The following is a 26,198-nucleotide window of genomic DNA, read 5'->3' as shown; positions in this document are numbered from 1 at the left end:
GGTACTGCGCACGCGCAGACCGGGGCTCGGAGGTTTTCGACGAGATCACAACGGGACACTCGTCGAGCAGCGTCGGAAGTCTTTACCACCTTCTCGCCTCGCAACGTTTTTATATAAATACGCATTTGGTGCCGCAGCTAAACATCACCTCCCCTCCCTCCCGTTCCCCCACGGCCTTTCACGCGACGGAAGAAGTTGCGTTTGCTCTCCGCCGTGCGTTCGCTCCCCGTGAAAGCACGCGTCCTCGCGAACTTTCACTCGCACATACAGCATACGGCGCGCCGCGACGATTTCATCGCCGCTGGACTCTATACGGAACCTGACGGCGACGGCGACGTCAGAAATCCGCTTGGAGTGTCCATATAATTGCTATCGCAATAAAAAGTCGCAGTTTCTCCAGAAAGTTGAAGCATCGATTGCGATAGCAAACTGGTAGACAGCTATACGAAATAAGGATGGTCGTTTTATCGGCCGTGAAAGGTTGTAAATATTCGCTTACTAACGAAATAAACAAACACGGTGTCACGCGCGCACAGGCAAACATGAACACATCTCGCTCGATGACCGCGGGAGCTCGTCAAAACGCTGGAGTGATAAAGCGCACCAGCGGCAGCGCGCAAATTGACCTTCGCGCTGGCTCTCGCTTCTACGCGAACTAAACGTCGAAAGCGCAGCGCATACGAAGCTATCAGCACTCGGCGAATGCACTTTGGCCCATCGCAGATCGCTTTCAAGATAGCTCCGTGAGCAGCAGCCGCGTAAGCCGAGCGCACCCTCCCCCCCTGTCCCGCCTCCATCGCCTATTCCCGTTTCTCGCGCGTGAACGAAGAGCGTGCGCTTCCGGCCGCTTTCCTCTGTCGTGTGCGCGAGATCAAGCTGCGGTTGCAGGCTCACCCTCGCACGCTTTCACTCGCACACACAACGCACGTCGCGCGGCGACGATTTTATCGCCGTAGGACTTTATACGGAACATCACTACGACGGCAAAAGTGCACTTGGAATGTTCATATAATTGCTATCGCAATAAAAAAAAAGCCGGTAGATCCCACGCCCTGTGGGAATCGATGTTATGCGAAGCAGGATGCGGGGCGCCAACCAAGTTAACGAAACGACCATTAGAGCACCAAGACGTACGCGGCTCTTTCATTACCTACATGACACGCATATCATGACTAGAGGCCGGATCTTTAGGCAATAAAAAAGCGCATTTTAGGCGCCAAAAATAGGCAGGCAAACCAACGTTTTAGGCCTCCAACGTCCTAAATATAGGCACAATAAATTTTTACATACATGCAAATAGTTTCAAACAAAGACGTGCGTGGCCTATATCTACGATAGGAAAACAAGAAATGTTATTGTCTATGATGGCACAAAGGCGCCAACAGTTGAACATAGTCGCACATTGTCCCATAAAACTGCTGGACTAATGACGATCAATTGGCTTAATTCAATAAGCACATTGCTCATATTCATGTTCAATGGCCACTGTACTCGAGCGTCGCATATAGTGAAACATGCATGAAAAAGAATACTTAAAAGCTGGGAATACTGATTAAAAAAGCGATACTTTATGTCTGCCTGATGCAATTAAATTAAGACACAACAAACACAAATAACAAATGCAAGAGAGACTATGATTTATTAAGAAATTAGCATGCTCTTACATGAGAACTGTTCGGTACAACTCTTGGCAATTTTCTCATGTACAATGACATTATCCGAATTGTACAGGCAAGACGTCCCAACAGTGCCAAATACACTTCCGCCCATTTGAAGGGAACATGTTTGAAGAAATCTGTTTGGAGAGCACGCGGAACGTATCACTGTGAAGATTGTGGAAACAATAGCAAGCTACCACCATCTCCAGATTTCTGGATTTAAAATTGCGCCTCTTGTCACTGAGAATGATCTCGTACACTGAGAAGGAACGCCCGACGGCGGTGAACACCTTACAAATTAAATTACAAACAAAACAAAAGCCACGTGCACATCACATTTTTCTTTCTTCTTTTGCTCTTCACTCTCCTTTCCCCTGACGGCTTTCCGCGGTTTCGCATTCGCCAACCGCTCGCGCACTGTCAGCGCGGCGGCGTATGCTGGCCGGCGCGTCCCATTTCAATGCTGCTAGCAGTTGTTTTCCGGGATTTGGTTGAACTAACGTACTAGGTTGAACCTCATAGAGTTCCGAACAGTCAGTGTTGCCCGGTAACATGAATAACGATCTCTAACTGCACTCGAAAGCGAAACTTGAGGCTAAATAGTGTTCATATAGGCGCCGATATTGAAAATAGGCATTTAGAGGCATTTATAGGCATTTATGCACAAACGCCAAAATAGGCATTTATAGGCACTATAAAAACACTATAAAAGCCCTTCTCAACCTCTAATTCATGCTCATATATTAAAGTGGGGCGACAGGAGCGCAAGGAACAAAAAAGGCATTTGCCTAAAATCCGGTCTCTAGTCATGACATTCATGTCATGAGTCCTCAGGAGTCCCTTTAGCTACACCTAAGAGACCTTACGGCGAAAGCCTTAGTCATGCTCATGACTATGACTTCCACCATCAACCTTTAGCATTTTACTTCACTGAGTACCACATCCGTATCCATTCTACTGGTTTTTGAGTGTTAATCTGTTTTCGCTGAGTCATTGTGTTTGCTGAGTCATGGTATTGACTATGACTTCTACCACGCTTCTTTAGTGTTTCCTTCACTTAGTATCCACGTCCGAACCCAATTCAGTGGCTTTTGAGGGTTAATCTTTTTTCGCTGAGTCATTGTCATTTCTGCTGAGTCATGCTCATGACTAGGACTTCTACCAGCATCCTTTAGTGTTTCCTTCACTTAGTACCCATGTCCGAACCCATTTCAGTGGTTTTTGAGTGTTAATCTTTTTTCGATGAGTCATTGTTATTTATGCTGAGTCATGCTCAAGACTATGATTTGTACTATCATCCTTTAGTGTTTTCCCCACGTCTGAACCCACTTTAGCGGTTTTTGAGTGTTCAGCTTTTTTCGCGGGGTCATTGTCATGACTATATGACACGCATGTCATGACATAAATCTCATGTCATGATAGGTGATTATATTTATGTCATGACCTATCATTTATGTTCGTCAGACACTCTTGTCATACTATGCCAATTTCGGTACCTACCGATTAACGAAACGACCATGAGAGCACCAAGACGTAGTCGGCTGTTTCATGACCCACATGACAAGCATGTCATGGTCAATGACATATCTTTTATGTTCGTCATATACTCTTGTCATCGTATGCCAATTTTGGTACATACCAAGTTAACGAAACGACCATCAGAGCACCAAGACGTAGGCAGAGAGATAGACAGACAGACAGACAGATAGATAGATAGATGGATAGATGGATAGATAGATAGAGATAGATAGATAGATAGATACTGTCAAAGTAGCAAATGTTCGCCAAGAAATGTTTCGCATTTAAAAGACGTCATTGACCTTGCCCTTGACAACCGCGTGGTGGTCGAAAGGTTTCGTTTTCGCTCGGCAGCACACCGAGAGACATACTTTAGGCACAACGACTAGGAAGACGAACCAAAGCTCCACCTCACCTAAAGCTAAACAGGCGACAGGCGAGGGACTGGCGCCGAATGCAGACAAACACCTACCCACATTTACATACACTGCACAAAATATTTCCTAACAAACACAGCGACAGATGTCCATGGTGCGACTCCACCCCGACACTAGAACACATCACTTACCAATGCACGCAGCGTCCGGCAGACGCCGTCTCGCCGCTACTTGACGATACACTTAGCAATTGGTCGTGGGAGGCGCGACTCTCCGAACTGGACTTGGGAAGCCAATTGGCCACCCTCGACCAGGCCCGGCGCGCCGCAATAGCCAGTGGGGCCGTGGAAGAGGGGCTCCACCGACAGTGACCAAGCACGATCTTAATTTAGATAAAGTTGTTTCTCTCTCTTTCGCTCGACCGCGGCGCCGCCCGCGCTTTCGCGTTTGAATAGTTTCACTATCGCGTAGTGCTGCGCTCGTTTTGCTGGCTCGCTGAAATCACACTAACTGCAAATAGCAGTGACCTTGCCACGTCCATGTGATGTCGGGGGATTCCTGAACGGTCCACGCCGCTGAACCAAGAGCTGCTGCAGCGGCTCGGTTTCGGCAACGCAGAGCGTTAGCATTTTGCACAAAAAAACCGTAGCGCCGTCTGTCGGGCGCCATTTTACTCATTCACCGGTGGTGGTGGCGTATGCACCGTCATCACTCCACCGCTCGGGAGCGGTTCGATTTGAATTTCGCTGAAGGTATGCGGACCCTACAGACGCGATTTTCTGTTACGCCAAGCCAATAACAGGCGCTGCGAGGTTTCTGGAATTGTATTTTAACACTCCACGTCGACTTAGGATTTGCCTTTAGTGCCCCTCTTACACGGCGATAAGGGCGCCACGTAGAAGCGGATATCACTCCTGAGTTACGGAAGGTAGATTTGTCGAAGTATTGCGTTTTTTAGCCCTTTCGTAATGGTAGAAGCAGTGACGAACATGATCAAAGTATATATGCACGACTGAACAACCGCTCTTATTTTCCTGTGAAATATATGGCGGGTGTTGGGGTCATTTTCTTTAGTCATTTAACCAAATTCGTTATGGCATCAAGACATGGGCGAAACGGCGTGCTAAGCGCATCACGTCATCATTCCAATCATCAAAAGCGCGCCTGATGGGTTTCCCCGGATGCGCTGAACCGACAGGTGCGGCAGTAAAGTAAAATGGCATCGGCTTTATAAAGAGCACGCAAAAAAAATAACTTCTTTCACCCTCGTCACCAAAAAAAAATATGCTAATTCGTTTATGTGCTAAGAATCTTGTTTCTGTTTATGCATATCGACTAAAGGCTCTTCACAAGCAAACAAAACCAGCCGGAAAATGCTCCAGTGAGTGAAGCACGCTTTTTCGTGATGCCGCCTCGGGCGCTCGGTCGCCTGCATTTAGTGAGATGTATTTCACAGCAGCTTGTCAGCCGCTTGTCCTGCTGCTTCTTATCGTGGAGTTCCAAAAGATCACCGCTGACCATATTCGATCCTTTGTAGCCGGCCCCAATTGCTTCAGCAGGACATTTGGAATCTATAGGAAAGGTGAGATAATTCTCACGGTCTTTTCCGGTTTATCGCAATTGATAACGTGCAATCGGGGCAAGTTTTCAGTTTGCCGGCAAAAAATGTTGAATACTTCGACCGTGCGCCCCCCCCCCCCCCTCCCCAATATCTAGGGGGCGATTTGGAAGGCTGGGAAATGAACCAGTCATAAAATTGCTCTTATTTTGCCAGTAACACCAGTCATCCACGAAGGAGCCTAACAAGGTGAGGCCACAGGACTTGTAATAAACGCATTCAGCGGACGCCAGCTGTACGTTATTGCTATAACCAAATATGTGCAACCAACTTTGGGTGCTCCACACAAGGTTACCCATTGCCACCTGAAATCTCGGAAGTCAGACGAAGTGAATAGAAAACTGGAAAGATAGAAAGTGACAGAGAGCAAGGTCGAAGAGAGGGACAGGAAAAAGCGACTGCCATTTTCCTCCGGTTTCGTCAGTCTGGGGGGAGGGGGCGTTGTCTATGTGAAGGAGAGGGCAAAGAGGTGTGTTGCCTCCACCTGGGGGCCTTAAAGGTCCAAACGCCCGGCATCTGCTCAACACCCAGGGTACCCTTTTCCCTGGAAACGGTTAAGCCGCTCACGGCTAGACGGGGAAGGTTCCAACCGCGTGTGCTCGGGTCCGTGATGTCGCAACGCACCAAACGCCTGCTGACGCAGACGCCCATTCGGGGAGCTCAATAATTGCATTTCGATTTATTATGCTAGTGATGTACAGCACAAAGATTAGAATGGCGCTATATTTGATACAGGCAACTTATATTAAAATAGCCGATATATCTGTCTACACTCCGAAGCAGTTCCTTGTTACGAAAATCTTTCTGCTTTAAAAACATGGCACATCCAGAATAATGATTCCTACAGTCATTCTGAGCTTAGCTGATTGCTATTCAGAACAAATGGTAGGGCCGTACGTGTTCAGCTTCAGCACATGTCACCGATCTAAAAATTTGTAAAACGTAGAGTATACTGACATTTTGGCAATTGCAATAAAACTGCCTTTTTCTTTCACACGCAATACCAACGGCAAAATCTTGCAGTTCTAATTACGACAATGATTACTGGAAACATATAGACGAACTTAGGTAACAATACAAGCTCTTCTTTATGCAAGATAGTAATCTTCGCAGTTTATTTTTCAAGTGCTTGAACTAATCCGACGACGTGTATTGTATTGTATTGTCGTTGCCGAGCTCACAGTTACGCTTAATTGTAAAGAAGCCGGCTTTAGTGAAATCAATGGTTTATCGACATTTTGTGTGCTTGGGTCTTATATTCATGTCGAAATCCCTTCCTGGTGGCTGTTGCCAGCTAGCGATCTTCTCTTCTCTGTGGTTGTTTCTGTGTGTGCAAACGAAATAAATAAGTAAAAAAATAAATAAATAAATAAATAAATAAATAAATAAATAAATATTATCACAAGTAAAAAAAGAATAGATGCCGACCAAGTGTATTTAAAAAAATAATATTACAATGTAACGGGTCTGCGAACCCTGTGTGCGGTATACCCCGTGAAACCTGCGACTGTCTTTAGATTGCTGAATTCAGCCATTCCGAAAAGCACCTGAAGTAGCATGTGTGTAAAGTCAAAAACGCAGAATGCCGCTTGTAATGCAAATGTGGAGCACATGGTTTTGTCTGGTCGGCGTGGTATTCACGGGTACAAGGCATTTCTGATGGCAAAAAAAAGCTAATGCAAGGCCGTATCTGGTGTGCCGTATGAATTGAAAACATACTTGATGGTTCTAGTAACGAATAATTTTTGTTAATGCTCGGCGTGCATTCTTTTCTGCTTAACGATTGCAGTATGAAAGACGATACAGACCACGGGTTGATGGCTCGAGTACAACGATAGAAATGCCCCTCTTGATAGTTTAACCGCACTGTATTTGGCAGCGAAGTGTTTATTTCGCTTGAGTGTTGGTCAAGGGTTCTCAAACTCGTCATGTTTTCGAGCAGCGCAATACGAGTGCGACGTGAATAAGAACAGGACGAACTGGTGTCGTTACACAAAGGAGCGACTTTGGAGGCTTACCAGGTTCCCAAGCGATGTGCTTTATTTCGTTTTCCTGGTCAGGAAACAGCCAAAGGCTCATCAAGGAGTTTGTCGGCGCCGAACAAAGCAAATGCAATGTCAAAATAGTAAGTTCTAAAGAAATATTGCTTACCTGTTCTATACTGAGGAATGCAAGATAAACGAACACAATCGGCCGTGACGACCAAGACGGGGATTGTATGAGGCCTGTGAAAGTACTTTATGCGCACTAGACGAAGACAGAGAAGAGGCTAAGACACACGAGCGCAGACTTACAACAGTGTTTTATTTCGAAGCGAGCAAGCACATATATAGCAAAAAAGTGTGACACATCACGTGTGCGCCGCCCGCTGAAAATTATAACCTTCACGCAAGAAAGATAGGTCCTTCTTAGAAAGGGCGATAGATGGTTGTGACACACAGGTGTCACCAAACCTGTCAATCAATTCCGCTTCGATGATTTCATGGGTTAACTAATTATGACTTTTGCTCACAATTGACAGGCGCTGTATACCGGACTGCACGTGTACTTATTTGTGGCATTTGCCTGATTACGCATGCGATTTCTATGGTGCGCATCCTGTTAAAGAAAAGTTTATTGCCACAAAAACATTCTTGAAAATACATGGGCACTTGGCTTCATGTACAAGAAAACATTCCAATACTAATGACACTGGCACATATATAATCAACACACATTATGAAAAAAAAAAAGCAGAACACACCAAGATGACGTGCAAGTGTGGCAGGTGATCTGGCCTAGTTCCGTTGGAAGCTGAAGGAGCGGGCGTGCCACTTGTTCAGTCTTGTCGTTCCATAGGAAAGAACCGCAGAGTCTGGCTAGCCTCTGTGAAGCCCTGCGTGGTGGGCACGCTATGCGTGCTACGTAGTAAAATGTCGCGCAAACATGGGATTTCACGATGTAGCTGCGCTCGGCTAACTTTGATGCCACTGACAGCTTACTTTCTGCTTTCTTACGCAGGTCTGTCCACGTCTCCTGCACCATTTCCCCGGACGTGAGGAACACTACTGCCAAGACTTTGACACCAGCTACTCATTCTACTTCTCCGTCAAGGGCGGATTCGAAGTTTCCGAAGGCCATCGCCTTGCTTTTGTCTGTGTTCCGGTTTGGCTCCGGATAATTCAGAGTATTCCTTAAATAAACGTAAGAAGGCGTAGTAGCTCTCTTTGTTTCTCAAGTAGAGGGATACGTCGTCTGCATATGCACACACCTTTATTTCTCCTTGGGCTGGCAAAGGAAAGCCGCGTATCTTATTCTTCACCTGTTTTGCATGGAATCTCCCTTTCATCTGAAGAACGACTTCAACGATTAATAGCTAGGAGCCTTACAGTATGCTTAGGTGTTCCTTGAGCAACCTCAAATTTCCTTAGTAATTGTAGAGGGACGTCATCCTCCATTCCCTATTATGAGGACGGTTGAAACCTGTCAACACTACTTTCGCGTTTCAGTGCAGCACTAGAGACACCCACTAGCAATTACACTTACAGAGACAGGGAAAACATCTACCCTGTGATTCAGGCGCAAAAAATCTACTACCACATTACGAGTTTTGGATCTCAGATATTTCCTACCCTCCATGGCGACTTGTCGCCCCAAAAATTGAACTTTCGGTTGACGGAATGATTCGCAAACGAGAGATATTTATGCGAGTAGCACAACAACTAGCGCTATACCACATATACTTTCGGTACCCTGGACCGAAATTGCGGCACGTACTAAGACAGATCTCAGTCCATGGTTGCAAAGCGACATGGTTTGACCATAACTCGAAATCATCAGATTTATTTCACATTGACCCCGCACTTCATTTCAAAATCCCGTCCACGTTGGATACAACCAGAGCCTTTGAAACGTTCATTCACCGTCTGCGGCTCGGCACCGCGGGCACAAATCATTTTCTACAAAGAAATTCAAGAGCTGACGGTCCGGAGTGTACTTGTGGCCACGCGGATGAGGATGTGTAGCATCTTCTATAAGAATGTCCGCGACACGACACACACAGCAACGTTTAGCGCATGATTTAGGGGCATTAGACCGCAGCCCTGTCAGCCTCAGGAAGATCTTAGGTCCTTGTTCAACACATTCATTGCAAAGACGAGCGTTAAAGGCCCTCAAAAGATTTCTAGAAGCGAGCAATATTGTCGGAAAACATGGAAAGGAGCGTTTATCTGTGATAAGCTCACTCTATGGGATTTTTCATTTCATCTGAATTTGGTCGATCAACACCTAGGTTCATATACCTTCATTTGAGTCTACTCGTTGCTATGTCATGTACCGTGATTTTAGTACAGTTACGTGACCGGACTTTGTGCTTACTTTAGTGCACCTATGTGAGAGAACTGTATGTGCTGTTGCTCTGAACGAGAATGGTTGCTTGGGCTAGTTGGTAATTCTTCGGGAAAAAAAAACGAGGTAAAGCGCGAAAGGACAAGGACTGATAGAGACGACAACCACTGCGCTGACTTCCAACAATATTTTACTGCCGTTGCGACATCATGTGTATATTACAGGAGGGGCATGCGCAGAAAAAACGAAAGGCGGTCACAAAAAAGGGCTCTCGAACAGCAAGTCATTGGTACTTACTATATGGTCAGATGTAAAAAAAAACACACATTACTAACACAATCTGTTTAGATAAAGCACTTCACTAGGTGTCAGCTCGATAGAGGGGGCTCTAACATATTACTAACACTATCTGTTGAGATAGAACACTTCACTAGCTGTCAGCGCAATAGATGGGGGCACTGACACACACAGTACCCAGGTTCCTAATGAAATCGGCTTCTATTATCTCTCGCGTGAGGTGTGAGCTGTATCTCGCTAAAACCCCCATATCTCCAAAGAGGGGTTCGCATCCGACGCACTTACAATCTCGGCAATGGATGCCCAAGTGGCATTGAACAGTGTTATGCACGGTAATGTGGTGCTCCCTTAGGCGATCATTTAGGCGCCTGCCGGTCTGTTCAATATATTTACTTCCGCAAACCAGGGGAACCTGGTAAACCACATTAGTTGCGCAAGTAACAAAACCTTTTTTTTTTGTGCGCGACAGAGCAACAACTATGATGTAATTTAGGCGCATTGACATGTTTACAGAGCCTTGCCAGCTTTTCCGGGGCTGAGAAAACTACATTGATTCCTGCACGCTGCCTAATCTTTTTTTAGCCTATGGGAGACATCGTGAACATACAGGAGCACTGCAACCCGGCGCTTTTCCACAGGCTGGCTCCGTGACTGAGCGGCCTCACCACGTTTGGTGTGCTTAAGAAGCTGTTCAGCTATGGCTGCAATTACGGCCATAGGGTATCCAACACAAGAGAGGCGACCAACCTGTGCGGCAAAACTATGTTGAATGCCGCGCGGACATGATTTATTGAGGCTATTGACTAAGCATAAATATATAATACCACGTTTAACGAGATTTGAGTGTGCCGAATTAAAGGGCGAGAGTGGCTTTTCACTCCTAGGTTCGAAGAAACAGCACACATGTTTGCTAGAAAGGCTCAGCCTGAGATCTAGAAAACGTAAGGGAATATCCATGGGGAGCTCGTGCGTAAGTTCCAAAGGCTGCAGCTCTTTTTTAAAGATGTCGAAAACTCCAGACGCTGCAGGCTCGAAAGTGTTATCCGTGCAATCAATAAATACCAGGAAGTCATCAACGAACCTACACACTTTGACAACCGGAGACCCGTCAAGGTGACCTTGAATGTTGCGATCGTGATGAGCAGGATAAATATCACTTAGTGCTGGCGCCAGGCATGATACTATGCATACACCTTTCCTTTGAATGTAGTTTCGCTCATTCCACGCGGTAAAAGACGATTTTAAATAGAAGGCCAACAATTCAAGGAAGCCACTAATAGAAACACCTGCAGCATTCTGAAAGCTAACTGATCCAAAACCATCAATGCATTCTTCAACACAAAGTAGCAACTTGTCATGCGGAAGTGAATAGTAGAGATCTTTAACGTCAATCGAGAACATTTTGAGTTTTTTAGTTTTTTCAATCGCTTTTGCTAGCTTGTCAAGGCTAAGAGACCTGCACAGCTTTATTGCTTTCAATTTCACATTTACAAGCGAAACACTGTCATCACATTTAAAAGCAGAATCGATGGCAAGGGTGGCCTTAGAATTAAAGTCCCCCAAACGCACGAAAGCGAAACCACCTTCTTTGTCCTAGGATAAAAGGGATAACGAATTCGCTTTAAGGAAAGATGTAACATATCAAGTCGGCAGTACCTTAGTGGAAGTTTTACAACGGGTCAAAACGTCCACACCTTCTGCTGCACACCTTTCAGATACGGCATCAGGGGCACGGCCTGCAACTTGCCTGACAAGCTCATGCGGCGACTTCGAGGTTCTGAGTTGACTATCAGTTTTAGTGAGGCATTAGTGCACTTATGTGACTGGATTTTGGGCCTACTTTAATGCACCCTTGTGACTGAACTTTGTGTTGCTGTGTTTCTGAGATGACTTTCAGTATTAGTGTGGCATTAGTGTACTTATGTGACTGAACTTAATGTTATTGTGATTTGAAGTCAATCTTTAGTTTTTTTTTCTTTCATATCTCTATGTGAAAAGGAGTAGCCGGTGCCAATTAAAGGCGACAACGTCTCCTAAATACAATATAATATTTAAAAAAAAGCTCCGGGCAAGCCTTGCTTAAAGAATTGGACAGGCATAACTTCGCGATGCGCCTCTTTACCAGCTTTGAGTGCGCTGACGCATAGGGGAGCAGGGGCTTGTTGGCGTAAGGTTATTATTTACAGAATGTACGTTTGTCTCGGAATAAAAGCCCAATGTCGAGGAAGCGTAAGCTTCCGTAAGACCGCAACTCATGAGTTAAAACTAAAGGTGATAAGCCTTGACGTATGAAGTTGTGCGCTTGTAGCTAGCGTCTTGAAACAGCTAGACATGCAGTTAAGGAAAATTAAAAAAAAAATCATCCACGTTCCTTAAAGTCCTTGTGATGCTAAATTCATGAAGGCGACCGCTGAAGCCTCTGTCTACAGGTTTTCCCGCTCAATTTAATCCAAGCGCCACCGAAAATAATCCAGGTGCCAGCCAGTTTAATCTGAGCGCCAGCATTTTTAATCCAAGGGCCAGAAATTTAATCCAGGCGCCACCACATTTAATCCCAGCGCCATCCGAATTAATCCGCGTGCCAACTGATTTAATCCTTGCGCCAGCTATTTTAATCCAAGTGCCACTCATTTTAATCCCGGTGCCAGTCAGTTTACTCCTCTTGGCAATTGATTGAGGAACGAATAATTCTTGCAAGAGAAATCGTACCAGGCGTCACGAATGCCGTCTATTTATTGACGTCATCACTGTATTGGTGTCAGCACTAATCTAGCACAGATTCCACGCATCAGTTTCGTCATGGCTGCTTCAATCACCTAAGTGTACTTTGTATATCACTCATTTCCTTCCTTTTCGAGTCGCGTTTCCGAGTGACAAGAGTGACTCACATAAGTGAGTCACCATCGCGACACACATTGCGCTACTCGTGTTGTATCATGACATGCGATTTCCTTCTCTATCGTCACGCATATTGATTGAAATGGATTGCAAGGGTAAAAAGTTGCTCACCATTACTCAGCCACTTATCACTAAGCGACGCATGAGAACTCACCAGCTAGTACTTTAGCACGCACTCCTATACTCCCGACATGCATATCAAACGAAATGGTTCTGAGACGATTACCGCCTGTTGAGTTACATGATTAAGTGACTAGTGACTCACTCGACGTCACCACCGTCGCTCCCAAGCTTCGCTCTGCTAACCTGCCGACATCCATATCAAACGAAATGGTTTTCAAAGGGCAACATCCTGCTCACTATCACCCTGTCAAGTGTCATGATCACTAGTGACTCACGTAACGTCATCACTGTTTTTACCCAACCTTGAACTCTCCTAACCTGCCGACATGCATATCAAACGAAATGGTTTTCAAAGGGTAACAACCTGCTCACTATCACCCTATCAAGTGTCGTGATCACTAGTGACTCACGTGACGTCATCAGTGTTTTTACCCAACCATGAACTCTGCTAACCTGCCGACATGCATATCAAACGAAATGGTTTTCAAAGGGTAACAACCTGCTCACTATCACCCTGTCAAGTGTCGTGATCACTAGTGACTCACGTGACGTCATCAGTGTTTTTACCCAACCATGAACTCTACTAACCTGCCGACATGCACATCAAACGAAATGGTTTTCAAAAGGTAACAACCTGATCACTATCACCCTGTCAAGTGTGGTGATCACTAGTGACTCCCGTGACGTCATCACGGTTTTTACCCAACCATGAGTTCTCCTAACCTGCCGACATGCATATCAAACAAAACGGTTTTCAAAGGGTAACAAACTGATCACTATCACCCTGTCAAGTGTGGTGATCACTAGTGACTCCCGTGACGTCATCACGGTTTTTACCCAACCTTGAACTCTACTAACCTGCCGACATGCATATCAAACAAAATGGTTTTCAAAGGGTAACAAATTGATCACTATCACCCTGTCAAGTGTGGTGATCACTAGTGACTCCCGTGACGTCAACACGGTTTTTACCCAACCTTGAACTCTACTAACCTGCCGACATGCATATCAAACGAAATGGTTTTCAAAGGGTAACACAACCTGCTCACTATCAACCTGTCAAGTGTGGTGATCACTAGTGACTCCCATGACGTCATCACGGTTTTTACCCAACCTTGAACTCTACTAACCTGCCGACATGCATATCAAACGAAATGGTTTTCAAAGGGTAACAACCTGCTCACTATCACCCAGTGAAATGTCGTGATAACTAGTGGCTCACGTGACGTCACCACGGTTTTTACCCAACCATAAACTCTCCTAACCTACCGATATGCATATCAAATGAAATGGTTTTCGAAGGATAACAACTTCCTCAATATCACCCAGTGAAATGTCGTGATCACGAGTGACTCACGTGGCGTCACCACGGTGTTTGCCTAGCCGTGAACTCTTATAGCCTGCCGACATGCCTATGAAATGAAATGGTTTTTAAAGGTTAAGAAACTGCTCACTATCACTCAGTCAAATGACGTGATCACTAGTAAGTCACGCGACGTCACCGCATTTGCACCCGAGCATCAACTCCCTTTATCTGCTAGCATGCATGTCAAACGAAATTGTTTTATAATGCCAGGTAGCTGTCCAGGATCACTCAGTAACACGACGTCATTAGTAGTGACTCGTGCGACCTCACAACGGTCGTACCCGAGCATCCACTCTTCTCACCTGCTGATATGCATATAAAGTGTAAAGGTTTTCAAATTGTAACTAGTTGGTTGTTGTTGTTGTTGAGTAGCAGTATTAAGTCACTATTGACTCGCGCAGTTGCCATAGTCTTGCTGAAGCATATATTCTCCTAACATATGCCTACACGTATAGCAAAAGAAATGGTTTTCAAAGGGCAGGTAGCGGCTCAATATCACTCATTAACATGACGTGATCACTATAGTGACTCACGCGACGTCACCACGTATGTACTCAAGCATGCACTTTTCTAACATGTCAATACGCATTACAAAAGAAATGATTTTCACACTGTGACTAGTTTCTCGATATTATTTAGTAACATTATTAAGTCACGTGCTGATTCACGGGAAGTCACATACCGTGAGGTGGGCTGTTTATGCAAAGGTGTCAGACATACGAAACGAAATGGTTTTCCTAGTGAGATAGGTGCTTACTGTTACTGCGTCGCATGACGTTATCAGTAGTGGCTCACGCCACATCACCAACCAGCAACTGACCAGCAACTTCCTCATGCTATCGACCTGCATGTCAGAGTGTAAGTCAATGCAATTATATTTTGTTGATTTTGTTGTTGTTGTTGTTGTTGAGTCAAATATAAGGGGGGAAACTAGACTATCTGAATCTCAGACGTGTGTGGCTCAGTACGCATTATTTTCTTACCAAACTCAAGGATGGAGTGCCACAAGGTCACCTACAAAAGAGCGTCGTGATGTATCCAATAAGACATCTCCCTCGACAACAGAAGTACAAAAATTTGGCGAGATATCCTGAACGAAAACATGTCATTTATTCAAGGCGGTATTTGATTGCAATACAGTCCAAGGTACTTTCTTGGTGGGTTTATACACACAAACCGAGAACAACTACATGTCCTCCTCTCTGAGCGCAGCTTCAACAAAAGAAAAATTGTGCCTATCGAATGCCGCGCAATCCACGCGCTGAACAAGCGGCATTGCGTGTTGTGCAGCATTCACAAGCAACGAGCGCCTGTGCTCCTTTTGTGTGACTCCTTGTGGAGTCACCAGCACTGAGTCGCGCCTCTCTCTGAGGTACTCTTTAACTTGGCATTTGAATTTGGAGAAAACTTCTTCAATTGGATTAAAAAAAGGACTGTATGGAGGCAGCCGCTTGATGCAATGGTTCGAGCTGACCAGATTTGCCTGTTCAGCGCGGTTGTGAGCGGGAGCGTTGTCGAAAATGAAGACGGCCTCTGTTTCCGGCTCCTCTGAGTCAACCTGAGCAGACACGTCGGCGAGAAACTCATTGAACACGATCCAATGGACCCTTTCGACAATGCGCCAGTGCAGCACGCCGTTAGCCGACATGCAGGCGATGATGTTGATGTTCGCACCTTTTGTCGAAGTCGTCGTCTGGAGCGCTGCCATGCCCTTTTTGGCGCGGCCGAATTTCCTTGAACACCATATATTGTAATTTGTTTCATCGATGTAAAAGCGGCAAACCCGAGGACCATTCGTCTGCAACCATTGCGCATACTCTTTTCGTTTGCTCTTCACGTCGGAGCGGTTGCGGTCCACCGGTCTCTGGGTCGCTAGCTTTACAGAGTAGGTGTGTGCGTCGAGGAGGCGGTCAATAGAAGTGGTGCTGATTGTGAGACCAGGCATTTCTTCTTCAACGGTGCGCTTTATCTGTTTCAACGTGTACGTTGGATTCTCGTCAACAGTTCTTGTTACGAAGGCGACGACATCGGCGCCAAACTTTCTGACGGAGCCCCCCGTTTTCAGAGAAACTTCACGGTCTGTCGCGGCAATTGACCTTGCAGTTTTTACGTTTATGCCGAGCGTCGCGGCGAGTTGTTTCAAATTTCCGCCGCGCCTAGAGGCGTCAACGATTCTTGCTCGGTCGATGTCAGACACCCGGTTGTTTTTCTTTCGCGGCTCATTTCGATTCTTGAACGGAGGACCTCGCTTTCGCACGGCGCTCGCCTGTTCGTCTTTAGGAGGCCCATCTTCCATGGTGGTCAGCTCAGGTAAACCACGAGCACAGCAGTAACACCAGGAGCACGAAACAAAAGGTCAGAACGCCACTATTACGGAGGCGCCGGAAACGCCGTCTGCTAACTCCGCTTGCTTACGACGGGGTGTCTGCTTTCCAACGGAAGGTTGAAGGCGCTCGCTGACGACAGAGAAATCGTGGAAGTGAAGTACTAAGAAGAGTTTGTGTTTTTTATAGTTACATTATGGGAAGTATTTCTGAATATCACATAGAACAAACAGTACAACAATACGAAAAGCTAAAGCAGACAACAACTTATCGTATGCTTCAGCGCAGACGAAACTACACACAACATTCTCGCGCGATGGTAGTCAAAGAAAAACCGGGGAGTTTGCAGACGGCGTTAGCACACGGCGAAAGCAGACGACACCCCGTCGTAAGCAAGCGGATTTAGCAGACGGCATTTCCGGCGCCTCCGTAATAGTGGCGGTCTGAAATACTTCAAATAATGTAACTATCAAAAACACAAACTCTTCTTAGTACTTCACTTCCACGATTTCTCTGTCGTCAGCGAGCGCCTTCAACCTTCCGTTGGAAAGCAGACACCCTGTCGTAAGCAAGCGGAGTTAGCAGACGGCGTTTCCGGCGCCTCCGTAATAGTGGCGTTCTGACCTTTTGTTTCGTGCTCCTGGTGTTACTGCTGTGCTCGTGGTTTACCTGAGCTGACCACCATGGAAGATGGGCCTCCTAAAGACGAACAGGCGAGCGCCGTGCGAAAGCGAGGTCCTCCGTTCAAGAATCGAAATGAGCCGCGAAAGAAAAACAACCGGGTGTCTGACATCGACCGAGCAAGAATCGTTGACGCCTCTAGGCGCGGCGGAAATTTGAAACAACTCGCCGCGACGCTCGGCATAAACGTAAAAACTGCAAGGTCAATTGCCGCGACAGACCGTGAAGTTTCTCTGAAAACGGGGGGCTCCGTCAGAAAGTTTGGCGCCGATGTCGTCGCCTTCGTAACAAGAACTGTTGACGAGAATCCAACGTACACGTTGAAACAGATAAAGCGCACCGTTGAAGAAGAAATGCCTGGTCTCACAATCAGCACCACTTCTATTGACCGCCTCCTCGACGCACACACCTACTCTGTAAAGCTAGCGACCCAGAGACCGGTGGACCGCAACCGCTCCGACGTGAAGAGCAAACGAAAAGAGTATGCGCAATGGTTGCAGACGAATGGTCCTCGGGTTTGCCGCTTTTACATCGATGAAACAAATTACAATATATGGTGTTCAAGGAAATTCGGCCGCGCCAAAAAGGGCATGGCAGCGCTCCAGACGACGACTTCGACAAAAGGTGCGAACATCAACATCATCGCCTGCATGTCGGCTAACGGCGTGCTGCACTGGCGCATTGTCGAAAGGGTCCATTGGATCGTGTTCAATGAGTTTCTCGCCGACGTGTCTGCTCAGGTTGACTCAGAGGAGCCGGAAACAGAGGCCGTCTTCATTTTCGACAACGCTCCCGCTCACAACCGCGCTGAACAGGCAAATCTGGTCAGCTCGAACCATTGCATCAAGCGGCTGCCTCCATACAGTCCTTTTTTTAATCCAATTGAAGAAGTTTTCTCCAAATTCAAATGCCAAGTTAAAGAGTACCTCAGAGAGAGGCGCGACTCAGTGCTGGTGACTCCACAAGGAGTCACACAAAAGGAGCACAGGCGCTCGTTGCTTGTGAATGCTGCACAACACGCAATGCCGCTTGTTCAGCGCGTGGATTGCGCGGCATTCGATAGGCACAATTTTTCTTTTGTTGAAGCTGCGCTCAGAGAGGAGGACATGTAGTTGTTCTCGGTTTGTGTGTATAAACCCACCAAGAAAGTACCTTGGACTGTATTGCAATCAAATACCGCCTTGAATAAATGACATGTTTTCGTTCAGGATATCTCGCCAAATTTTTGTACTTCTGTTGTCGAGGGAGATGTCTTATTGGATACATCACGACGCTCTTTTGTAGGTGACCTTGTGGCACTCCATCCTTGAGTTTGGTAAGAAAATAATGCGTACTGAGCCACACACGTCTGAGATTCAGATAGTCTAGTTTCCCCCCTTATATTTGACTCAACAACAACAACAACAACAAAATCAACAAAATATAATTGCATTGACTTACACTCTGACATGCAGGTCGATAGCATGAGGAAGTTGCTGGTCAGTTGCTGGTTGGTGATGTGGCGTGAGCCACTACTGATAACGTCATGCGACGCAGTAACAGTAAGCACCTATCTCACTAGGAAAACCATTTCGTTTCGTATGTCTGACACCTTTGCATAAACAGCCCACCTCACGGTATGTGACTTCCCGTGAATCAGCACGTGACTTAATAATGTTACTAAATAATATCGAGAAACTAGTCACAGTGTGAAAATCATTTCTTTTGTAATGCGTATTGACATGTTAGAAAAGTGCATGCTTGAGTACATACGTGGTGACGTCGCGTGAGTCACTATAGTGATCACGTCATGTTAATGAGTGATATTGAGCCGCTACCTGCCCTTTGAAAACCATTTCTTTTGCTATACGTGTAGGCATATGTTAGGAGAATATATGCTTCAGCAAGACTATGGCAACTGCGCGAGTCAATAGTGACTTAATACTGCTACTCAACAACAACAACAACCAACCAGTTACAATTTGAAAACCTTTACACTTTATATGCATATCAGCAGGTGAGAAGAGTGGATGCTCGGGTACGACCGTTGTGACGTCGCACGAGTCACTACTAATGACGTCGTGTTACTGAGTGATCCTGGACAGCTACCTGGCATTATAAAACAATTTCGTTTGACATGCATGCTAGCAGATAAAGGGAGTTGATGCTCGGGTGCAAATGCGGTGACGTCGCGTGACTTACTAGTGATCACGTCATTTGACTGAGTGATAGTGAGCAGTTTCTTAACCTTTAAAAACCATTTCATTTGATAGGCATGTCGGCAGGCTATAAGAGTTCACGGCTAGGCAAACACCGTGGTGACGCCACGTGAGTCACTCGTGATCACGACATTTCACTGGGTGATATTGAGGAAGTTGTTATCCTTCGAAAACCATTTCATTTGATATGCATATCGGTAGGTTAGGAGAGTTTGTGGTTGGGTAAAAACCGTGGTGACGTCACGTGAGCCACTAGTTATCACGACATTTCACTGGGTGATAGTGAGCAGGTTGTTACCCTTTGAAAACCATTTCGTTTGATATGCATGTCGGCAGGTTAGTAGAGTTCAAGGTTGGGTAAAAACCGTGATGACGTCACGGGAGTCACTAGTGATCACCACACTTGACAGGTTGATAGTGAGCAGGTTGTGTTACCCTTTGAAAACCATTTCGTTTGATATGCATGTCGGCAGGTTAGTAGAGTTCAAGGTTGGGTAAAAACCGTGTTGACGTCACGGGAGTCACTAGTGATCACCACACTTGACAGGGTGATAGTGATCAATTTGTTACCCTTTGAAAACCATTTTGTTTGATATGCATGTCGGCAGGTTAGTAGAGTTCAAGGTTGGGTAAAAACCGTGATGACGTCACGGGAGTCACTAGTGATCACCACACTTGACAGGGTGATAGTGAGCAGGTTGTTACCCTTTGAAAACCATTTCGTTTGATGTGCATGTCGGCAGGTTAGCAGAGTTCAAGGTTGGGTAAAAACCGTGATGACGTCATGGGAGTCACTAGTGATCACCACACTTGACAGGGTGATAGTGATCAGTTTGTTACCCTTTGAAAACCATTTCGTTTGATATGCATGTCGGCAGGTTAGCAGAGTTCATGGTTGGGTAAAAACACTGATGACGTCACGTGAGTCACTAGTGATCACGACACTTGATAGGGTGATAGTGAGCAGGTTGTTACCCTTTGAAAACCATTTCGTTTGATATGCATGTCGGCAGGTTAGGAGAGTTCAAGGTTGGGTAAAAACAGTGATGACGTTACGTGAGTCACTAGTGATCATGACACTTGACAGGGTGATAGTGAGCAGGATGTTGCCCTTTGAAAACCATTTCGTTTGATATGGATGTCGGCAGGTTAGCAGAGCGAAGCTTGGGAGCGACGGTGGTGACGTCGAGTGAGTCACTAGTCACTTAATCATGTAACTCAACAGGCGGTAATCGTCTCAGAACCATTTCGTTTGATATGCATGTCGGGAGTATAGGAGTGCGTGCTAAAGTACTAGCTGGTGAGTTCTCATGCGTCGCTTAGTGATAAGTGGCTGAGTAATGGTGAGCAACTTTTTACCCTTGCAATCCATTTCGATCAATATGCGTGACGATAGAGAAGGAAATCGCATGTCATGATACAACACGAGTAGCGCAATGTGTGTCGCGATGGTGACTCACTTATGTGAGTCACTCTTGTCACTCGGAAACGCGACTCGAAAAGGAAGGAAATGAGTGATATACAAAGTACACTTAGGTGATTGAAGCAGCCATGACGAAACTGATGCGTGGAATCTGTGCTAGATTAGTGCTGACACCAATACAGTGATGACGTCAATAAATAGACGGCATTCGTGACGCCTGGTACTATTTCTCTTGCAAGAATTATTCGTTCCTCAATCAATTGCCAAGAGGAGTAAACTGACTGGCACCGGGATTAAAATGAGTGGCACTTGGATTAAAATAGCTGGCGCAAGGATTAAATCAGTTGGCACGCGGATTAATTCGGATGGCGCTGGGATTAAATGTGGTGGCGCCTGGATTAAATTGCTGGCCCTTGGATTAAAAATGCTGGCGCTCAGATTAAACTGGCTGGCGCCTGGATTATTTTCGGTGGCGCTTGGATTAAATTGAGCGGGAAAACCTGTAGTTTACGAAACTGCGACATCTGTTTTTGGTGTAGGGGTGCAGATATGTAAACTTTGTGCTTGAGTATTTCGAAACTTTCAAAGTTTCTGAGAATTCTTGTCAGAAAGTTCGAGCAATAAATCAAGGTATTGCTTCTTATAGGCAATAGAATGCAGCGTTTTCTCTCGAATACAGCAAGCTTTTTTTTTTCAAATCCGCGCAGTGGTTGTGTCATAAAAGCATTTGTGCGATTTACGTGTATTTCAATAGGGAAATTGGAGTTGGTCCCTAGATGAACCCTCCTTTTTATAAAAGTTGGCGAGCATTGCGTAACCTGAGGTTCTTTGTCGAATGGCCAAGTATTCGTTATGTCCTAAATTCGGTTAAAACAACGAAATGTAAAGGAACTACAGAACAATGAAGAAAGTGATTACGAATTTGCAACTTGTGTTCCCTCTTTCCCTTTTGGGAATGTTTGAAACTCATTTAGCGTATTTCCTGTTTTTCCTCTTTTTAACGCTTGTTTCTGTCTATCCCCCCCCCCCCCCCCCCCTTATGCCGTCGCTCTCGTTCCGTCGCCCCATCCAAAGAAGTGAAAGTAACCACTCAGTACCCTTTTAAAAGAATAACAAGGCACAATGTCTTGCGTCACTTCACAACGTTTCCGGTAATCTGACGTTGAAGACTGACAGTGCGAAAAAAAATCACGCTACGCATATTCCAATGAGGATTACATGGACGTTCGCACGCTTTCGTATGGCAACGTGTTTGAGCGCGCATATATTCGTAGCTCTTTATATGGTATTTTATATTGACCCTAATTAACGCAGCTTAAGCGAGATTCAGTTCTTATTATGTGCCTATAGAAGCAGAATTTATTGTTTGCTCCTTTTTTCAAATAGTGTATGTTCGGGATGTCACACTCTCTTGGATAACTAATTGGACTTATCTTCATATTGAATTATTTGCTGGAAAAGCGTTTTATCGGTACGCCGCTGTTGCTGACTGGAGCACATTCATGTGTTTGAGAAAAAACACGGCAGACGTGTGCGGCCCTGCAGAATCACAGCCCAATTTGCAGCGCTGTTTCTTTCGAGCAGTCGTTTTAAGAACTCCAGTGGACTATAATTAAAACACATACCCTGCAACGTTGCACGCTCTGACCCATTTGGAACGTTGCCCGCCTATAGCGGTTTCGAGCACTTGCTTAAGAAAATTTTAGCAAAAGGCGCACTTCACGCACACATTTCTAACTTGTCATGTACATCAGCCATAATGTTTCTGCCATTTACACCAAGTCTGATCTCCGTGGCTTTTATAGTGCAGCTATCTCAATCCTACGCCTTCCTTAAAACACTTTTTTAATGCTCTGGGGCACTTACGTGAGTAATTTGTTGCCACCGCGGTAATTAAACCACGCACTTTGAGCTCTTGTCTACACTTGCCCCTTAACTGGCCCTTGTCACGGTATAAAGTATATAAACAAAGTGACTTGTTCAGTCCAGCACATACAGCGCAGGCTCCTCGTATAACAACTGAATGTAGGTACAGAACTAGGCTGCGGTAATTGTTTGCAAAGCCCGTAATTAGACAAGAAACACTAAAGTTCCGGCGAACACTACATTTAGATTCCCCCAATTGCATCATATGTGAACTCTGTGTGGCGTCGAGGTGTGTCGTTACATTTGGAAAAATAGCAGATAACAGCCGTGTAACGTTTTCGAATCTCGAGCACCTGTTGGAAGACTGTTTTTGCAAAGCCTGTATTTATTCACCCATATCAACTTGGCTCCAAAATTGATCATAATCTTCTCCACATTTTAACTATGCTTCATACCAGTGGCACCTGTTGTTTTGCTTGCACAGCTGGTTAAATTCTGGGCCATTCGTAAAACCCACGTATAAGGCACCCGGAGCGCTTGAAAATGTAATTTACTGCAAATGTCGCCATGAATCAACACACCTGGAAATTTGCCTGCACGCCACCCATCGCCTGGCCCTTATTCTCCCTGAATAGACCGCAAGTAGCTGTAAGATTCCTGTGTTGATACAAAACACTTACCTTTTTTTACTACGAATTGCTTATGTGTAACTATAACTGATGTTTTGATACTTAAAGCTGGACATCTGTCTATATTGCAGTCTATCTTTTATCGTTTTATCTTCGCATTATTGTTTTCAGTGCTGCGTTCTTTATATCGTGCTGTACACTTATCAATTAAATTCTAGAGTTTTACTTATGAAATTCAGGATAATATATTCTCTATTCTTATGCTTCTTGTTCTCTATTCTTATGGAAGCGCCCCCCTTCGACCGAAGTGGTCACTGCGCTTCATTGGTTAATTACGGCAATTCTTGAGAAGCATGGCACCTTCCTGCGCTTAGAGGTGGGGCTGTGGTCAACTAGTTGGAGCGGATGAAGAGTTTAGAGTCGAGGATAGTTTGAGAATGTGGGGGTCAGTCTCGTGTTATGTTTTGGTAATGCAGCCTTAGATCGAAGTAAACGGCTTGAGGGGTCTGTGTGAGTAAGCGGTTCTAGCCCTGTACAAGGAGAGGGCTACGACAATAATGTAGAAATGCGAGCCCGTTCATGTAGCATTAAGTCCACATATTTAGGAACAGTGCTTAGGCGAAGCATTGCGAAAGCGCAAGGTGTGTGCTTTCGGCCGTGCGCTTCGTCTAAGCATTGTTCCTACAAAATATGAACTATAGGACTACATCGCTGCACCAGTTTGGGGAGGGAGAAAAAGCTATACAATGCATTGCCTTGAATGCCGCACGAATCGCGCGTCGGTAGACATGGGTGGCGAACCTGACAGCCGGCGAACGTGAAAGACATCCCTGCTGAAATCATCTCAGCACTCGTACAGGGTGTTTCAGCGAACACTTAAATTTTTTTTAAAGGTTACCTGTGGCAGATAGCGCAATTATAATCATGAGCTGATCTGCTCGAAGAGGCGGACATTACTTGCACAAAAAATTGAAGTGCATAATCGACTAATTACCAAAAATTCACTAATTAGGTTTTAACTAATACCTTAAGGTCCATATTGCAATTTACAAATTCTAATTGTGGAGTTCGCAAGGATGATGCACTTGAATTTTCAGGATGACACCAGTTTCGAGATATTAACTCCCGAGCATTTCGGAGAAATGCATTGACGTTCCAGTTACTTTTGTGCTTCAATACATAAAACGATGTTTTTTAAAGAAAGTAACTGGAACGCCAATGCATTTCGATAACCCTTCGATAAGATAACTAGTTCAAAACTTAATTAGTATATTTTTGTTAATTAGGTAATGTCTGCCTTTTCGAGTAGACCAGCTCATGAACAAAAATTGTGCCATCTACCACAGGCAACCTTTAAAAATTTTTAAAAGTGTTCTCTGAAACACCTTGTATATATATGTTCCGGACTTTCAAGACAAAGAAACGTCAAACAAGACCGAACTGGCGAGTGAACGTTTGCTCTTAGAGGCATAGTGTTTACTACAGATAACGAATAACTTTCAACTTTTTGCCTGTCCGCAATTTGATATTAGCTCCCCGAAGACAAGACGAGTTTAAAAGAACCACATGCACCAGGTAAGTCGTCTCTTACCGAAATAGGCGTAGACGATTAACAAGTTTTGCCGCTTCTACAAGTTCCTTTCGATCGACACGTGTCGATAATAGACCCCTAGCAATAATGTCAGAGTCGAAGCAGATGCGGGTAATGATAAGCCGATTGATTGTGTGGTGGTCTGCTTTACTTTTGTTTCATTGTAGTCTTGTCGTGTGGATAAGAAAATTAGGCGTATTCGCGTATATCACAGTAACTGCATAATTTGCGGCCTGTTGTGTAGCCCCAAATTGGTTCGACTTGAGTTATGTGTCTTCTCAACCACGTTTCATCCGACGTGCCACGAAAGGGACTATTGACCATTCCGAGGCTTTTGTTGAGTCATTAGAGTGCAGTATTGGCATTCGGTCTTTGTGTCAACGTAATATTTGTGGCGCGTGCCTATAGACAGACATTTGCTTCGGTGACAGAGACGAATAATGTCGAATGGAGTGGTAAGGGGGCCTAAGAGAGACACCGCTCAGTAAAATATGAAAAATCAGTGCATATAATCAAAAGAGGTAAAAGTTGGTGACCAAAGTATCGTGACGCTGAAGTAAGTGGTAGAACTTCCTCCGGCTACCACGTGAAACACTTTACCTATGCTTGTTTTTCTGAAACAGAGGCTTTTAACTTCTCCTGCTCCATGCTGCTCGTAGCGACAATTTCTTAAGAAGTTTTCCACGACGCATATAGGCTGTGTGATTGTCGTCGAGCTAAAAGAAAAGTTTGCCATCGTGAGTCAGTACAGTACAATAGAAAATGTGCAGCTTGGAATCACGAGCAATGATCGAGAAAAAAATAGTGGGAATTGATTGGCAAGGAAGGAGGGAAACTAATACGAGACATACAGAAAGTTACGAAATGGTGGTTATCTCTGATACCTGCACTCTATAAAAAAACTTTACACCGTTTGGGGCTTATCTTCCACCCTCTCCTGCTTGGGCAGCATTGCTGCCTGCAGTATTGTGTAAATAAATAAATAAAGTAAATAAAATGGGTAATCGTCATTTATCTTGCGTACCTTTTCCTTTCTTTAACATACCGTGCGTTTGCTGCTTTCCTGCCATGAACGCTATATGTCACGCTAATAACGCGCATGTCCTTCGGCACCCGAAGGTACCCGCGGCGCAGCGTTAAAAGAAACGCACGCACGACAGATGACGATAAGATAAACTGCAATATCTGAGAAACTTTTCATATTTTGGAGCTCCTTCCGTCCTCAAACAATAATTGTCGTCTGTCTGGCGTACATTAACCGTATTTACCAGTCTGCGCTCGCTGCGTTTCCGTGTAGCGTTGCGA

General features: G+C 45.2%; 2 protein-coding genes and 1 long non-coding RNA gene across 3 annotated transcripts; 2 read left to right on the top strand and 1 right to left on the bottom strand.

Moving 5' to 3' along the window:
- Positions 1-15,367: 15,367 nt before the first annotated feature.
- Positions 15,368-16,477, bottom strand: LOC119431758 (uncharacterized). The gene has a single exon (XM_037699227.1). The coding sequence runs from the start codon at positions 16,475-16,477 to the stop codon at positions 15,368-15,370; it is 1,110 nt and encodes a 369-aa protein (XP_037555155.1).
- A 711-nt stretch (positions 16,478-17,188) lies between these two features.
- LOC119431757 (uncharacterized) lies at positions 17,189-18,298 on the top strand. The gene has a single exon (XM_037699226.1). The coding sequence runs from the start codon at positions 17,189-17,191 to the stop codon at positions 18,296-18,298; it is 1,110 nt and encodes a 369-aa protein (XP_037555154.1).
- A 1,431-nt stretch (positions 18,299-19,729) lies between these two features.
- Positions 19,730-20,425, top strand: LOC125940948 (uncharacterized). The gene is made up of 3 exons (XR_007464102.1): positions 19,730-19,794; positions 19,932-19,992; positions 20,398-20,425. It is a non-coding gene; the product is annotated as an uncharacterized LOC125940948 (long non-coding RNA).
- The last annotated feature ends 5,773 nt before the right edge of the window (positions 20,426-26,198 follow it).

The sequence above is a fragment of the Dermacentor silvarum genome, chromosome 10 (assembly GCF_013339745.2).
Source record: "Dermacentor silvarum isolate Dsil-2018 chromosome 10, BIME_Dsil_1.4, whole genome shotgun sequence".
In the NCBI taxonomy this organism is placed as follows: Eukaryota; Metazoa; Arthropoda; class Arachnida; order Ixodida; family Ixodidae; genus Dermacentor; species Dermacentor silvarum.
Note: the sequence above shows the minus strand (reverse complement) of the source record. Positions and strands in the feature narration are given on the sequence as shown.